The sequence below is a fragment of the Dermochelys coriacea genome, chromosome 10 (assembly GCF_009764565.3).
Source record: "Dermochelys coriacea isolate rDerCor1 chromosome 10, rDerCor1.pri.v4, whole genome shotgun sequence".
Lineage (NCBI taxonomy): Eukaryota > Metazoa > Chordata > Testudines > Dermochelyidae > Dermochelys > Dermochelys coriacea.
In genome coordinates this window covers 84,256,843-84,274,264 of record NC_050077.1, presented here as the reverse complement: position 1 = coordinate 84,274,264, position 17,422 = coordinate 84,256,843, and the positions used below count along the sequence as shown (strand labels likewise).

The window sequence follows — 17,422 nt, the reverse complement described above, 5'->3', positions numbered from 1 at the left end:
TAAATTAACTGCCATCTATTGTCTCTCAAGCAATGAATAAAGAAATACCATAATATAAGCAATACATCCAGTAGGCCTTAACATGTCATTAGCTTGGTTTCGTATACCTAGTTATTTTATCAATAGTATACGTTTCATAGCTCCCAAGGCCAGAAGGGATCACCACAATCATCTAATTTGGCCTCCTGCATGAAATAGGCCACAGAACTTCCTCCTAAGGATTCATAGAGCAGATCTTTTAGGAAAACATCCAATTCTTAACTGAAAAATTGCCAGTGATGCAGAATCCTCTATGACCCTGGGCAAACTGTTCCAATGCTCAGTGGTTTGAGCATTGACCTGCTAAACCCAGGGTTGTGAGTTCAATCCTAAAGGGGGCCATTTAGGGATCTGGGGCAAAAACTGGGGACTGGTCCTGCTTTGAGCAGCGGGTTGGACTAGATGACCTTCTAAGGTCCCTTCCAACCCTGATATTCTATGACTCAATGGTTAATTACCCTCATTGTTAAAAATGTACACCTTTTTTCTAGTCTGAATTTATTTAGCTTCAACTTCTAGCCATTAGATCATGATATATCTTTATCCGCTGGACCTAAATGTTCATTTTCAAATATTTTTTCTCCATGTAGGTGCTACTCATCCCTTAACCTGATCTTTAAGCTAAACAGATAGACTCAAAGACCTTGATCATTATAAGGCAGGTTTTCTAATTATTTAATTGTTCTCCTGGCTCCTCTCTGAATCCTCTTCAGTTTATCAACATCCTTCTTGAATTGTTGACACCAGAACTGGACTCAGCAGAGGTGGCACCAGTGCCAAACAGAAGTAAATGAATCTCTCTACTCCTACTCGAGATTGCCATTTATGCATCTAAGGATCACATTAGTCTTTTTTTTTTTAAAGCCACTAGCAGCATAAGCCACTGTTTTATTTACAGTAGGAGTGACATAAAAAGGCCTCCACTAAATTGACAGTAAGAAGTAGGCCTAGAAGAATTTTTTTTTAATAATTGACAGATAATATCAATGTTTATATATTTAAGGGGTTTTTTTTAGATTTTTATTAATTTAAATTTTCACAGTTGCCAAAAGCTATGAAGGAGCCAGACAATTATTTAATGACAGTAGATGCTGAGATTCAAAAAAAGCTTTATAAACCACTAAAAATACAAACTGTCAACATCATATCAAAATATACACAGTAAGTATCCTTAAATCAACAAATCATACCTATTTTTATTATTCACTTGCTAGTCCATTTGTAACAAGCCTAATTCCAAAGTCTAAATCACTGGATTTTGACTGGAATAAGTTCTCAGGCAAAGAAAAAAAATGCTGCTTATCTGTAAATTTCTATTATGATCGATAGAAATATTTTTTGTTGAAAAAAATCTACATTTTTTACAGCTAAATACATAAATACAGCTAAATCAACATTTACAGATATTTGCCCATTAAAAAATGGTATCCTTCCAAGACTAATGATAGACCAAGAGTAGTCTGCAAAGATTTTACACTAAGTTCATGATAACAAGTGTCCTGTCCATGAAGAAAATAATCATCTTCCAGAGCTCTTAAAAACATTTTACACTACATAACAGAAACCCCATGATACTGTAGTTGGAGAGTTACAAAAAAGTTCACATTTGTTAGCACAGCAAAACCTATAGAATACAAGTCTTAGATTGCCATAGTTCTTATGTTGTTCATTTAAGATAAAAAGGCAATTAAACCATATTACCTGGAAAGAGGCTGAATCTCTTTATCATCTTGGAAGGATCCTGAATAAAAGTTTTCAACCTGATGCACAAAGGCTATCACGGTCTTCTCTTTTTCAGAAAAATAGTTTTGTTCTTGCAACACTTTCACCTTTGAGTAAAATTAAAATACTACCTTTGATCACAAATATATTTCACAAATTATTGTCATGACATAAAAAAGAACTTAATTTTTTTGCTGACTTCTTTGATAATAAAACATTAAGATAGAAGTGATCTGGGGGAAGGAACCTGGGGATCTGTGAGTGTAGTATAACAGACTGTGGTGAAATCCTGGCCCCACTGAAGTCAATAAGAGAGTTTGACAACGACTACAGTGGAGTCAGAATTTCATCCTGTGTATAAAGTCATGCAAGAAATACACCAGGGACAGGATAAACTGTCACTTCAACCAATTGTAACTTCAACTGCAGATGGCAAAAAAAAAGAGGGGGGGGAGGGCAATGACAAATCTAAGACCAGTGCATGGTTGCAGGGGCCACAATAGAGTTTGTATCAGATGGGTTTTGGGATAGCGAAGAGTGTGTGTTCTACATACAGATGTACAAAAAGTTGACTGTTCTGTGCAACTGATAATGTAAGTCAGAAAAGCCTTTTCTCCACTTACCAACAAGTTGCGTATGTTTTTATCAATAGTGTAGAAACATATCTTATGCAACTGCTCTTTCACATCAAAACCCTATAAAAAAAATCAGATTTCCATTACAGATAACACAGCGTAATACGAATTTTATATGTAGAAGTAGTTTTCGTCACTCAAGACAGAACACACATTATTCTCTTTCATAAGCACGGTATCTTCAATATGTGTACCATAATATTTCCCTCCACAGATCAGAAGAGAGAGAATTCAGTACTTCCATTCCTCTAGTCTGCATATAGCCAACAGAAGTATTGCAAATGTCCTGGGGGCTGTTTGATCTCTCTAATCCCTTTGGATATAAAATTTATAGCCAGCTATTAGTGTTCAAGTCCAGAAAATACACACCCCTATGTATACTAAGTATGAGTATACTGAACTCAAAGCATAAGGCAGTAAGTAAAGAAATGTTTTATGCCATGATATTCTGTTATCAGTTTCTCTCACTAATGGGTAATGCCCCCTCACCCTGCCCCCCTCCCACCTGTGGAATTTGGAGGTAGGCCACTGTTGGTGCTGGAGGCATCAGGGCTAAACCCTACTCTTCAGCTCAGGCCATGAGAAAAGTTCTTCCAAAGGTGGAGAAACCCTCCAGCAACCAATTATTATTATTATGACAAAACATTGATCTATTAAACTTAAAGCAATTGCATGTCTAAATCTCCCTTTAGAGAAAAACTTTGATTGATTACAAATTGTATTCCAATTATTTACCAGAATACAAGGGAGGGGAGGGTGACAAGTAGAATGAAGAGAAAAGTTGCTAACAAAGAAAATTATCCAGTAACGATTTTTATTCTGCTGCACAACTTCTATTTTCATTCATCACTAATGAGAAGTAGCAAGCAATGCATTACAGATGTAGGGGGGAAAGGATAAGCAGAGTTATAATTATTATAGTAGAATAATGGGTAGAAATAGAAGATCCTCCCATTTAAAGCAACAGCATTATAATTTAAGGAATAATGTGGGAAACATTCTATTGCAAAATGCCAATTTGTCTATCAAAGACTTCTGCAGGAACATATTTTGACAAAATTTTACTTGGGGAGAAAAAAAATCTAAACAAAGCTTTTCGATAAGGTTGAAACAGAATGTTTTAGTTTTCTGTTTTGAAACTACTTCATCTAGAATTTTGTATAATTTTTATTTTATCTGATATAAAATATAACAGTGGACCACTTCTGAATTCCACAGGTGGAGTGGCATTAAATGTTAGTCATGAATGAGAAGAGAAGCTGTGTAGCAGAAAGACAATGAAGATACCTAGTTAATGTAAAGATGATAAAATTGCTTTGGGACAAAGTCACTATGAGAACACTCTCTAATCACATTTCTGAAATGCTTTAGCTTGCTAAATGTCTGTCCCTCCAAAGAGTTCTTATGCATTTCACTTCTCTAGAAAGTCTTTTAGGGACTCTAAGACTAAAAACCCATAAGAAAACAGTAAGAGTCAAGAAAAAATTAGGATAAGCTGCTTCCTTTCCCTCTCCTGTGAGGAGAGTTCTACCCAGCTTCTTGATATGACATCCAGATTGAAAAGTTATTATACTGCAACTTTCACTTTTTTCGATGTATTTTAGACTTGAAGGTCTAGGGGGTTTTTTTGTTTTGTTTTTTTTTTACTCAGACAAAACAGACACTGAAAGAGCAAGGAAAAAAAATGTAATGAAAAATATTTCTCTTCTATGCGAACCTGGTAGCAGCATACTGTATCTAAACACTGCAGGTAGACAGCTAGATTAACTCTATTTAACAAGCCATTAACAACTTCTGATTATTTAATTGAAAGAATTGTCTTTATATTCTTTCCTAACCATTATATCTGTCACAACACATTCACAGCATATTACATAAAAGTTTTGAAGGAATGTTAGTGGACAATTTTTCCTACAAATAATGTTCATTTGACTATTTAATATTCAAAATAAGTTGTGTGTAATCATAACAGATGTGGGAAGCTAACAAAAAGCCCACTTCTACTGTACATTTGTTTATTTCTTAGCCATAAGGAAATTCTTTCAGATTTAGCAGTATTTTAATCACACATCACTCACCATATTCCTTATGAGTTCTGAGGCCTCTTTGACATTGCTCTTTAGAAGACTGTCATAAACAAGTTCAAAACCTATTTGAATCAGCTCTTGAAGACTCTGAGCAGGGTTCTGATTCACTCGGAAGAACGTCTGAGCCTCTGGTATTCTGTTGTTTAAAATGGCCTCAAAAATAACTTGCTAAAAGGAAAAAAAAACAAAAACAAAACAAAAAAAACATTTCTATAGATCTGTTCTCCAATAGAAACTGCAAGCTACGCTGCTTATGATCCTTGTGCTTTTTGTTTTGAGCAATTATTTAAATAGCAAATATAAACCAAGTTTATTTAATTTTTGCTTATTTTTTCAGTAGTTTGAACCTAACTCCATGCTGTTCATTTCCTTTAATACATTTCATGGGAATTTAATATCCCCAAACTAATTATTTGTTTTTACCTCCAGAGTGAGTGTTTCCCACATTTGGCTTTGTTCTGTTCTGGGAACGTCTTCATCAAAATCACATCTTATATTTATGAGATTTGTCTGCTTTCGAGGAAACTTTATCATAAATGTTCTAAGTTCAAGAATGTAGGTGGTTAAAATATCCACACACTTCTGCAAGCACTCATCGAGTTCTGTGGAGGGCAACAATGGGCCATTTTAATAAAAATAAAATGAACACTACAGCACTAACCCTTAGAGCTCATTAAAGTTCAGCATTTATCTCTGATCTCAATGAACACAAAGCACACTGGTACAAACAGAGACCCCAATCTGTGTGGGCAAGCCCATGATAACAGTGGTGCTCCACACAGGCCCACCTGCATTGATTTGACTGCAGGATCAGAGCCCTAATTTTTGACATTAAATTTATATTCAACCAACTCTTATTTATACAAGTTACCTTTAAAATATACGAACATTTTAATATAACATTCCAAGTGCTACTTAAAGTTAAGGCTACGATTTAGTCACGGGTATTTTTAGTAAAAGTCATCGACAGGTCAGAGACAATAAACAAAAAGTCACGGCCCTTCACCTGTCGATGACTTTTACTAAAAATACCCATAACTAAATCTTAGGTGCTGCAGAGCGGGAAGCTCCAGCAGAAGCTGCTGCTGCTCTGGGGTGGGGGGGCACTCTGGTGGACGCTGCTGTTCCTGGGGGGGAGGCGGCCTAGGGCCCCGCTGCTGCTCCTGGGGGACAGCCTGGGGCCCCGCCACCGCTGCTCCTCCAAGTCGGGGGCAGTCCGGGGAGCCGCCGCCGCTGCTCCTAGACCACTGCTCTGGAACAGCAGAGCCTGGGACAAGCTGCCTGGGGCTGCCCGAGCAGTGGCTGGAGCGGCTGGCCCCGGGGCCGCCCGCGCTGCTCCCGCAGCTCTAGGGTCAGTCACACCGACCACTGCAGAAGTCACGGTGATTTCCGTGAAAGACTCACGGCCTTACTTATAGTGCATAACATGTCATAATGACTGTCATGGCCTTCGAGTGGCTATGTGCACTACTGCATGAGATCAGAGTTCAGTTTCTAGGTTATAATCTCTTTTCCCCCTGGTCGGCATGGACTACTGAGCACTCTTGAGACAGAAGCTCAGCCTCGGGAGAAGGGAGAGCGAGCTAATGTGTTGGTCCAGGGTTCTTAACCTCTCTCTGAGGCTCTGCTGACATGCTATAAGAACTCCATGACCCAGGTGTGCTACAACAACTGGTTTTCTGTACATTCACTAGATTAAAAGCCAGGCTGGTGTTAAGGGGTAGCAAGCAGGGCAATTGCCTGGTGGTACACACAACAGGGGGCCCTGCGAAGCTACATTGCTTGAGTTTCGGCTTCAGATACATCCCCACATGATGGGGCTTAAGCTTCGGCTTTCTTCCCTGGGTCCCAGCAACTCTAATGCTGGCCTGGCAAAACTACTGTAGGTTTTGGCAAACCCCCTGAAACCTGATTGCGGCCCCGCAGGAGGCCTTAGACCAGGAGCAGGCAAACTTTTTGGCCTGAGGACCGCATCGGGTTTCTGAAATTGTATGGAGGGCCAGTTAGGGGAGGCTGTGCCTCCCCAGACAGACAGCCAGGCATGGCCCAGCCCCTGCCCCCTATCTGACCCCCCCCCTTCTCACTCCCTGATGCCACCCCGGGACTCCTGCCCCATCCAACCCCACCTGGACCCTGCCCACCCCCCACCCCCCACTCTCAATCCCCTGACCGCCCCCAGACCTCCCATCCCTAACTGCCCCCCACCGCCCCATCCAACCCCCCCTCTTTCCTGACTGCCCCCGCCTCCGGACCCCTGCCCCATCCAACCACCCCTTCTCCCTGACTGACCCTGGACCCCTCTCCCCTAACTGCTCCCCACGCATTCAACCCCCCTCCTTCCTGACTGCCCCCCCAGATCCCTGCCCCATCCACCCCCCCTGCTCCCTGTCCCGACTGCTCCCCGCCACCCCATCCAACCCCTCCTCTCATTCCTGACTGCCCCCCTGTGACACCTGCCCCAATTCAATCCCCATTCCCCACCCTCTGACCGCCCTAACCCCTATCCATGCCCCTGACCACCCCCTGCCCTCTATCCAACTCCCCTCTGCTCCCTTACCACGCTGCCTGGAGCACCGGTAGCTGGCACCACAGCTGCACAGTTGCATCAGGAGAGGCATTTCCAGTAGGGATAAGGAGGTTTTAGTACCGTTATACAAGGCACTGGTGAGACCTCACCTAGAATACTGTGTGCAGTTCTGGTCTCCCATGTTTAAAAAGGATGAATTCAAACTGGAGCAGGTATAGAGAAGGGCTACTAGGATGATCCGAGGAATGGAAAACTTGTCTTATGAAAGGAGACTTAAGGAGCTTGGCTTGTTTAGCCTAACTAAAAGAAGGTTGAGGGGAGATATGATTGCTCTCTATAAATATATCAGAGGGATAAATATAGGAGAGGGAGAGGAATTATTTAAGCTCAGCACCAATGTGGACACAAGGACAAATGGGTATAAACTGGCCACCAGGAAGTTTAGACTTGAAATCAGACGAAGGTTTTTAACCATCAGAGGAGTGAAGTTTTGGAAAAACCTTCCAAGGGAAGCAGTGGGGGCAAAAGATCTATCTGGTTTTAAGATTCTACTCGATAAGTTTATGGAGGAGATGGTATGATGGGATAATGGGATTTTGGTAAGTAATTGATCTTTAAATATTCAGGGTAAATAGGCCAAATCCCCTGAGATGGGATATTAGATGGATGGGATCTGATTTACTATAGAAAATTCTTTCCTGGGTATCTGGCTGGTGAATCTTGCCCATGTGCTCAGGGTTTAGCTGATTGCCATATTTGGGGTCGGGAAGGAATTTTCCTCCAGGGCAGATTGGAGAGGCCCTGGAGGTTTTTTTTTTGCCTTCCTCTGTAGCATGGGGCATGGTTGACTGGAGGGAGGCTTCTCTGCTCCTTGAAGATTTGAACCATGATTTAAGGACTTCAATAGCTCAGACATGGGTGAGGTTTTTTGTAGGAGTGGGTGGGTGAGATTCTGTGGCCTGCGCTGTGCAGGAGGTCGGACTAGATGATCAGAATGGTCCCTTCTGACCTTAGTATCTATGAATCTATGCACCAGGACAGGCAGCTGCGCAGCACAGAGCACCATGTCAGGCTAGGCTCTGCAGCCTTGCCACCCAGAGCATTGCACCATGTGGCTGCAGGGAATGAGGGACAGCCTCCCGGGCCAGGACAGTCCCGTGGGCCGTAGTTTTCCTACCTCTGCCTTAGACCCCTGGTTGAGAACCACTGTGTTGGTCTACAACAATCCTTCGGGTTGATATGGGAGTAGCATTTACAGGTTTTAAAGAGTCCTATCTTGTTCTCTTTGGCCAGAAAGATCATGACACAAGGCTTTGGAAGTGGGATTGTAACCTGGGGAGCAGGGAAAGGGAAAAGTCTTCCATAGAAGAAGAAAGGGGCAGGGGAAATAATACTTCGCTACTTTTTGAATTTAAGAATTAGGAGTTTACAGAGATATCAACTCTTATGTTATACATTGGCCCTTTCAGGGTCTGATTCTGCATCCTTATACATACAAATCTCACACTAGGTTCAATGGGGGTTACACACGAGTTAGAACTGCATGATCAGACCCCTACTGGCCTCCCTGATACTTGAGCTTGGTCAGTTATTTATCTTAGTTATTTCAGCTGACGTGCATTTTATTCAGCCTAACTTTTCATCTCCCCGTTCCCTGTAAATATGATCTCTGATTCAACGTAATCTCCAGCCCAAATTCATTTGTGAGAGCGAGAATCCTAAGAGAATAGTTTTGAAAAAACCCTGTGCTCAGAGTTTGGGAATCTTAAAAATAAAGATGTGCTATTTAGTTCTTACTCATGGAAACAGGGCCAGATATGAACTACGTGTTATCCACGTTAGTAATCTTACCTTTTGTGTGGATAAAAATCTCTCTGATTTGTTTGTTAAGAAAAGCCAAGGTAAGATTTAGCAGCTGCTCAGAGAAGTGTTTACTCTGAGCTTCCAAATCATTTTCTCTGATTGCTGAACAAAGTAAATCTAAAGCTGGCTTCAGTTCTTCCACACCTATAATCATATAGGAAATTAAAACCACACACACAATAAAAGATGATGGATTACATTACATAACAAGAATTAAACAAATAGGCAATAAAGATATGTCACCTAAATCTTTTACACTGTGTAATTAACCAAGTCACACTTTGCAAATACACCACTTTCTATTCACATTAAAAATGTTTAGTGTAGCACAATATTGGAACACAGCCAAACAGCTTAAATATTGAAAGTCTTGTGCAAATTTTCTCTCATTCACTTGGAGGGGATAAGCCTAGACAGAGTATTGCCATCCAAGCATACACCTGAATGTGGATAAATGAAGTCGCAATTTGACCTAACAAAAAATTAACTACTTACAAATAAAAAAGCAATTAAATCGAAATGTTAATGTTGCTTAAAATATTTGACTTACTTCTCAAGTAAAATTGGGGTGTGATATTGGTAGATCGCTCTGGTAAGGAACAGGCTGAAGTAAGATTGAAAAGATTCTCTTTGCTCTTTAAAAAGAAGTCTACTGTGTCTAGCTGACGGTTCTCCAAACCGGCCTAAAGAAAGATGCAACCATACTGTCATGAATATTCTAAAAAGGTGCATTAGTGAATTACTGCTAATATTTTTTCTTTAAGTTCAGTGATAATAAAGTGGAAGCATATGGGACAAAAAAAAAAAACCAAAGCAATTTAGACACAGTGACAATTCAGCAATAAATATTATACATCTCATCAGGGTTTAAAAAATAAATAAAACTTGTCCAAGATCCTGGACTGAATAGTCAGACACTTATTAAGGAACTAGTTTAGGTTGACAGTTTTAAAGGTCCAACATTTTACCAGTCAACATGACTTTTAACCAATGCCCTCATCTAAAAGATGGAACTGCAGCCTTGAAAAATTCTAGAGAGACAAGCAGTTTGTTTGTTTTGCCAGGCAAGTAAACAATAATGTTGTGCCTAAGCTTGTAAGTTTTCATACTGGATCTGCAAGGCTGAAATGGTAAAAGCAAAAATCTAGTTCTAGGCACTTGTGAAATATCAACTGTTAAAATCATAGGAAAGAGATAGTTGTAAACATGTTGATCGGGCAGATCAATACAAATGCTTTCAGGACCAATATTTGGTCACGCATTAGTCCAGGGCTCTTGATCAGGAAAAAAAAAAATCACTCTCTCTACAGAATGTTAACTTTTATTTTACATTTCCTTATTTTCTTGGATTTCTAATGCTTGTTTTTTTAATAACTACAATATTCTTGCATTTTTTTTTACCCTTAAGTTACTGAACTTGTGGGGGATTTTTGTTTGTTTTTTGGACTGGTTAAATCATTATTAATGATGAGACTAAAATAAGTTACACACACTACTTTAAGGACATATTCTCCTGATCTATAATAGATAAACTACATTTTATTTTACCTCTAATGCATGTATGGGAATCGAACATCTTCCCCACCCATTGAGATGACAAAGAGAATCTACAATGCCAGCACTTCCATGGATTATTAGTCTATTCAAGAATTCCTCTTGAGTTAAACCAAACAGAATCAAGGAGAGTCCATGCTCTAAATAAAGAATGAAAATGACAGTCAATACATTGACAGGTTTCAGAGTAGCAGCAGCGTTTGTCTGTATCCACAAAAAGAACAGGAGTACTTGTGGCACCTTAGAGACTAAAATTTATTTGAGCATAAGCTTTCGTGGGCTACAGCCCACTTCATCAGATGCATAGAATGGAACATATAGTAAGAAGATATATATACATACAGAGAACCCATGAAAAGGTGGAAGTTGGTGTCCAAGAGAAGCAGAAGAAAACACAAGAATGTAGTTTGAGTCAGAGAATCAAGTGACACAGCAGAAGACCACTGTTTGGAAGGTATCTTGGAGTAGAGTGATTTACCTATGTAAATATCCATAGAATCTGTTTTTTCCTACCTAATATTTATGTTTGCACTGTTGTTGTAGCAGTGTTGGTCCAGGATATGACAGAGACAAGGTAGGCGAGGTAATATCTTTTATTGGAGCAACTTCTGTTGGTGGAAGGTACAAGCTTTCGAGCTACACAGGGCTCTTCTTCCTCCTTGTCCCTTTCATCAACAGAAGTTGGTCCAGTAAAAGATAATACCTTACCTACCTTCTCTCTCCTGATACTAAGTCAGAGAGGTTCAGGGATTCACAAGAAAAACACAATCATTGGTTTAAGGTCAAATTCAGGTATTCAAAACATAAGATTCTCCAGCAAATAAAAAGAATGCATTTAGCAAACTAGTCAATATGGTTTCAGAGTAGCAGCCGTGTTAGTCTGTATTTGCAAAAAGAAAAGGAGTACTTGTGGCACCTTAGAGACTAACAAATTTATTAGAGCATAAGCTTCTATAGCTCACAAAAGCTTATGCTCTAATAAATTTGTTAGTCTCTAAGGTGCCACAAGTACTCCTTTTCTTTTAGTCAATATGGTGTACACCATACTAAGAATATCAGCCAATATACAGATTTCATAATGAAGATCCATGGAGGGAAAAACCTCTCCAGCGCATCATCAGAGATTTACAACCTATGCTGAAAAATGATCCCTCTTGGGAGACAGACCAGTCCTCGCTTACAGACAGCCCTCCAACCTGAAGCAAATACTCTCCAGCAACCACACACCAAAAACACCAACCCAGGAATCTATCCTTGCAACAAAGCCCGATGCCAACTCTGTCCACATATTTATTCAAGTGACACCATTATAGGACCTAATCACATTAGCCACGTCATCAGGGGCTTGTTCACCTGCACATCTACCAATGTAATCTATGCCATCATGTGCCAGCAATGCCCCTCTGCCATGTACATTGGCCAAACTGGACAGTCGCTATGCAAAAGAATAAATGGACACAAATCTGACATCAGGAATCATAACATTCAAAAAACGGTAGAGAACACTTCAACCTCTCTGGCCACTCAGTAAAAGATTTAAGGGTGGCAATTTTGCAACAGAAAAGCTTCAAAAACAGACTCCAATGAAAAACTGCTAAGCTTGAATTAATATGCAAACTAGGTACCATTAACTTGGGTTTGACTAGAGACTGGGAGTGGCTGGGTCATTACACATACTGAATCTATTTCCCTGTGTTAAGTAACCTCACACCTTCTTGTCAACTGTCTAAATGGGACATCTTGATTATCACTACAAAAGTTTTTTTCTCCTATTGATAATAGCTCATCTTAATTAATTAGCCTCGTACAGTTTGTATGGCAATTTCCACCTACTCTGTATGTATGTATGTATGTATCTATCTTATTATTATATGTTCCATTCTATGTAACAGATGCACTGTAGGCTGTAGCCCACGAAAGCTTATGCTCTCATAAATTTGTTAGTCTCTAAGATGCCACAAGTACTCCTGTTCTTTTTGTGGATACAGACTAACACGCCTGCTACTCTAAACATGGAGGCAAGGAAACGAACTAAGCACTCCATGGAGCTTGCATGTGTGACCTATGAGGAAAGCATGAACTACCTGCCTGTGCAGCAACTACAAAAAGCCCATTCCTAGATCAAAAGAGATTGCCACTCGCTCACTTCACAGCAAAAGTAAAAACATCCACACTGGGGGTAACATAAGGAGAAACCAAGGGAAAATACAGGGGAAACAAAGCAGACAAAAAAGAAAAGAAAAATGCACTAAACAAAGAGACCCCAATCTGATTCAGATTCAAGGTCACAGGCCATCAGCAGGGTTGCCAATGCTCCAGGATTGGCCTGGAGTCTCCTAGAATCGGCATTGATCTCCCGGAGACCATTGAAAGCAATCCAGGAGATTTTAATAGGATATTTTAAGAAAATGACATCACCTCATGTTGGGGAAAAAAAAATCTCCTGGAACAGCTTCAGTCAGAGTTGGCAACCCTATCCATGAGGAAGGGCCCTCACTTTATGGGCCAAACTCTGCCTTCAAATATAGCACACAACTCCCAGTGAAGTTTATATGAGGTGCAAATTTATAACTCAAAGCAGGATTTGGCATTAAACTTTTCATGAAGCTCTGACTTACAACAAGACATATGATGAATCGCTGTCTGTGAAGCAATGTTCTAAATGGCAGGGTTTAAAATAAAACAGATTTAGCAAATATCTTCGAGACACCATTGACTTCCTGAGGAAACTACAGTCCATTGGTGATCTTCCTAAAAACACCATCCTGGCCACTATGGATGTAGAAGCCTCTACACCAACATTCCACACAAAGATGGGCTACAAGCCGTCAGGAACAGTATCCCCGATACTGTCACGGCTAACCTGGTGGCTGAACTTTGTGACTTTGTCCTGACCCATAACTATTTCACATTTGGTGACAATGTATACCTTCAAATCAGCGGCACTGCGATGGGTACCCGCATGGCCCCACAGTATGCCAACATTTTTATGGCTGACTTAGAACAACGCTTCCTCAGCTCTTGTCCCCTAATGCCCCTACTCTACTTGCGCTACATTGATGACATCTTCATCATCTGGATCCATGGAAAAGAAGCTCTTGAGGAATTCCACCATGATTTCAACAATTTCCATCCCACCATCAACCTCAGCCTGGACCAGTCCACACAAGAGATCCACTTCCTGGACACTACCGTGCTAATAAGTGATGGTCACATAAACACCACCCTATATCGGAAACCTACTGACCGCTATTCCTACCTACATGCCTCCAGCTTTCATCCAGATCATACCACTCGATCCATTGTCTACAGCCAAGCGCTACGATATAACCGCATTTGCTCCAACCCCTCAGACAGAGACAAACACCTACAAGATCTCTATCATGCATTCCTAAAACTACAGTACCCACCTGCTGAAGTGAAGAAACAGATTGACAGAGCCAGAAGAATACCCAGAAGTCACCTACTACAGGACAGGCCCAACAAAGAAAACAACAGAACGCCACTAGCCATCACCTTCAGCCCCCAACTAAAACCTCTCCAACGCATCATCAAGGATCTACAACCTATCCTGAAGGACGAGCCATCACTCTCACAGATCTTGGGAGACAGGCCAGTCCTTGCTTACAGACAGCCCCCCAACCTGAAGCAAATACTCACCAGCAACCACACACCACACAACAGAACCACTAACCCAGGAACCTATCCTTGCAACAAAGCCCGTTGCCAACTCTGTCCACATATCTATTCAAGGGATACCATCATAGGGCCTAATCACATCAGCCACACTATCAGAGGCTTGTTCACCTGCGCATCTACCAATGTGATATATGCCATCATGTGTCAGCAATGCCCCTCTGCCATGTACACTGGCCAAACTGGACAGTCTCTACGTAAAAGAATGAATGGACACAAATCAGACGTCAAGAATTATAACATTCAAAAACCAGTTGGAGAACACTTCAATCTCTCTGGTCACTCGATCACAGACCTAAGAGTGGCTATCCTTCAACAAAAAAGCTTCAAAAACAGACTCCAACGAGAGACTGCTGAATTGGAATTAATTTGCAAACTGGATTCAATTAACTTAGGCTTGAATAGAGACTGGGAATGGATGAGTCATTACACAAAGTAAAACTATTTCCCCATGGTATTTCTCCCTCCCACCCCACCCCCCACTGTTCCTCTGATATTCTTGTTAACTGCTGGAATTAGCCTACCTTGCTTGTCACCATGAAAGGTTTTCCTCCTTTCCCCCCCCCCTGCTGCTGGTGATGGCTTATCTTAAGTGATCACTCTCCTTACAGTGTGTATGATAAACCCATTGTTTCATGTTCTCTGTGTGTGTGTATATAAATCTCTCCTCTGTTTTTTCCACCAAATGCATCCGATGAAGTGAGCTGTAGCTCACGAAAGCTTATGCTCTAATAAATTTGTTAGTCTCTAAGGTGCCACAAGTACTCCTTTTCTTTTTGCGAACACAGACTAACACGGCTGCTACTCTGAAACCAGCAAATATAACTGTACTTCCAATCTAAACACTGAAAATAAAATTGGATGGTTATAGGTTTTTCTATACAATGTAATTATTCATTATGATTGGTGAATTCATAGTAAATCAGTATATCAAAAAATTACAAACTACGCACCAATTTGTTTAATTAACACATACTGAATTTCTGTTAAAACAGGGCCATAAAGCTATTGTAGGACTCTATATGATACTCACCCTCGGCAGAAAAGCATTATGCATCATATTAGGTAGACAGAGGAAGCATATTGTTAATACAGACCAAAATGTTTTCAACAGAAGTCTTCACCATATTAGTTAAAACCAAAAAACTCACCTGTCTGAATGACACACAACTGCTCCTCTCCACTGCAATCCACATAAATACAGTTTTTGCCAATGTTATAATATGTCACATCTTGCGTCTCTAAGTCCCACAGAGCAACAGTCAATCCTTCGTCACCTGCTGATAATGCAAACAGTGCACTAAATCCTGTCACAGATTTACACTCAAGTTTCATCATTTCTTCTAATCCTCCTGGATGGATTTTTTTCCATTGTCTTCCTAAGTCATTGATATTTGCATAATCTTTCTTTGTTGATTCGGAAAGGATATAGACAATGTCTTGTGGAATGGAGGACAAGATCTTCTCAGACGTCTCACAGATTTTATAATCATAATGTTCAAGATGGGGAAGGTACTGGTACCAAGGTAAGCAAATGTTAGATGCCAAATTTGGAGAGTCAGGTCTCTTTGACGTGTTACATAATGAGGACAAGTGTGCTTTCCATGATCTCGAGAAAGAGAGAAAAATGTACAACCACCAAAATCATGATAATGACAGTCATTTACAGGCTTTAATTTTAAAAGGTTACTTTGACAAAAAACCATAACGTAAACTAAGATTTATGGACAACATCCAAAATCCTGCACTCCAGCCTCAAAATACTGGCAAAGTAAACTAAAACTATTTTAATACTGATGATTTACTTGGTGCAACTGTGTTGTATGTTTACAGCTACATTAGCTCATAAATTTCACTAAGTTCAGTATTGATCTTTGTTTTTAATTTTCTCATAGAATTTCTCAAGGACTTTGTGAGTTTTTTTGGTAAATAAGACATTCATCAAATCAAGAGAACTATTTTGACTACATAAAGTTGTTACAGCTTTAGATTTAGGATGTTAATATTAATGGTATATTGTTTATCTCTAAGACTATCCAAACATCATATTTAAAATACTAAAATTAAAATACTACATGTGAAGAAAACATATTCAGACTATTTTTATTCTAATTTATTGAAGAAGTCAACAAGCATGTGGACAAGGGTGATCTACTTGATATACTGTAGTATACTTGAAGTTTCAGAAAGCCTTTGACAAGGTCTCTAACCAAAGGCTCTTAAGCAAAGTAAGCTGTCATGGGAAGGTCCTATCATGGATCAGTAACTGGCTAAAAGATAGGAAACAAAGGGTAGGAATAAATAGTCAGTTCTCATAATGGAAAGAGGTAAATAGCAGGGTCTTCCAAAAATTTGTACTGAGACCTTGTTGTTCAGAATATTCATAAATGATCTGGAAAAGGGGGTGAACAGTGAAGATGCAAAATTTGCAGATGATACAAAATTACTCAAGATAGCTAAGTCCAAAGTTGACAGTGAGAAATTACAAAGGGCTCTCACTAAACTGAGTGACAAAATGGCAGATGAAATTCAACCTTGATAAATGCAAGTAATGCACATTGGAAAACATCATCATGTAAAATGATGGGATCTAAATTAGCTATTAACAAGCAAAAAAGATCTTGGCATCATCATGAATAATTCTCTGAAAACATCTGCTCAGTGTACACTGGCAGTCAAAAAAAGCTAACAGAACGTTAGGAAGCATTAGGAAAAGGATAGATAAGACAAAATATCAAAATGCCACTATATAATGCCATGGTACGCCCACACCTTGAATACTGCATGCAGTTTTGGTTGCCCATCTCAAAAAAGATATATTACAATTGGAAAAGGTGCAGAGATGGGCAACAACGAAGAGGGGGATGGAACAGCTTCCATCTGAGGAGAGATTAAAAAGACTTGGAGTGTTCAGCTTAGAAAAGAGACAGGGAGATATGACAGAGGTCTATAAAATCATGACTGGCATGGAGGATGTGAATAGAGAAGTGTTATTTACCCCTTCACATAATATAAGAACTAGGGATCACCTGATAGAATTAATAAGCAGCAGGTTTAAAACAAACAAAAGAAAGTACTTCTTCACACAATGCACAGTCAATCTGTGGAACTCTTTGCCATGATATGTGGTGAAGGTCAAAAGTATAAGTGGGTTCAAAAAAGAATTAGGTAAGTTCCTGCAGAATAGGTCCATCAACGGCTATTAACCAAGATCAGGGATGCCACTCTATGCTCCAGGTGTTCCTAAGTCTCTGATTGCCATAAACTGGGACTCGACCAAAGGGAATAGATCACTCAAT

At 40.0% G+C, this 17,422-nt stretch overlaps 1 protein-coding gene across 4 annotated transcripts in view; it reads right to left on the bottom strand.

Annotated features, from left to right (window-relative positions):
• SPG11 (SPG11 vesicle trafficking associated, spatacsin) overlaps positions 1–17,422 on the bottom strand; it is a 64,555-nt gene that overhangs the window by 40,670 nt on the left and 6,463 nt on the right. For all 4 annotated transcript variants that reach the window (XM_038420009.2, XM_038420010.2, XM_043493483.1 and 1 more), the window contains exons 6-13: positions 15,275–15,732; positions 10,422–10,567; positions 9,424–9,556; positions 8,862–9,017; positions 4,907–5,085; positions 4,475–4,651; positions 2,385–2,456; positions 1,741–1,868 (exon numbers count right to left, since the gene is read on the bottom strand). In XM_038420009.2, coding sequence (XP_038275937.1) covers positions 1,741–1,868; positions 2,385–2,456; positions 4,475–4,651; positions 4,907–5,085; positions 8,862–9,017; positions 9,424–9,556; positions 10,422–10,567; positions 15,275–15,732 — 1,449 coding nt within the window. The remainder of the gene's footprint in view (positions 1–1,740; positions 1,869–2,384; positions 2,457–4,474; positions 4,652–4,906; positions 5,086–8,861; positions 9,018–9,423; positions 9,557–10,421; positions 10,568–15,274; positions 15,733–17,422) is intronic.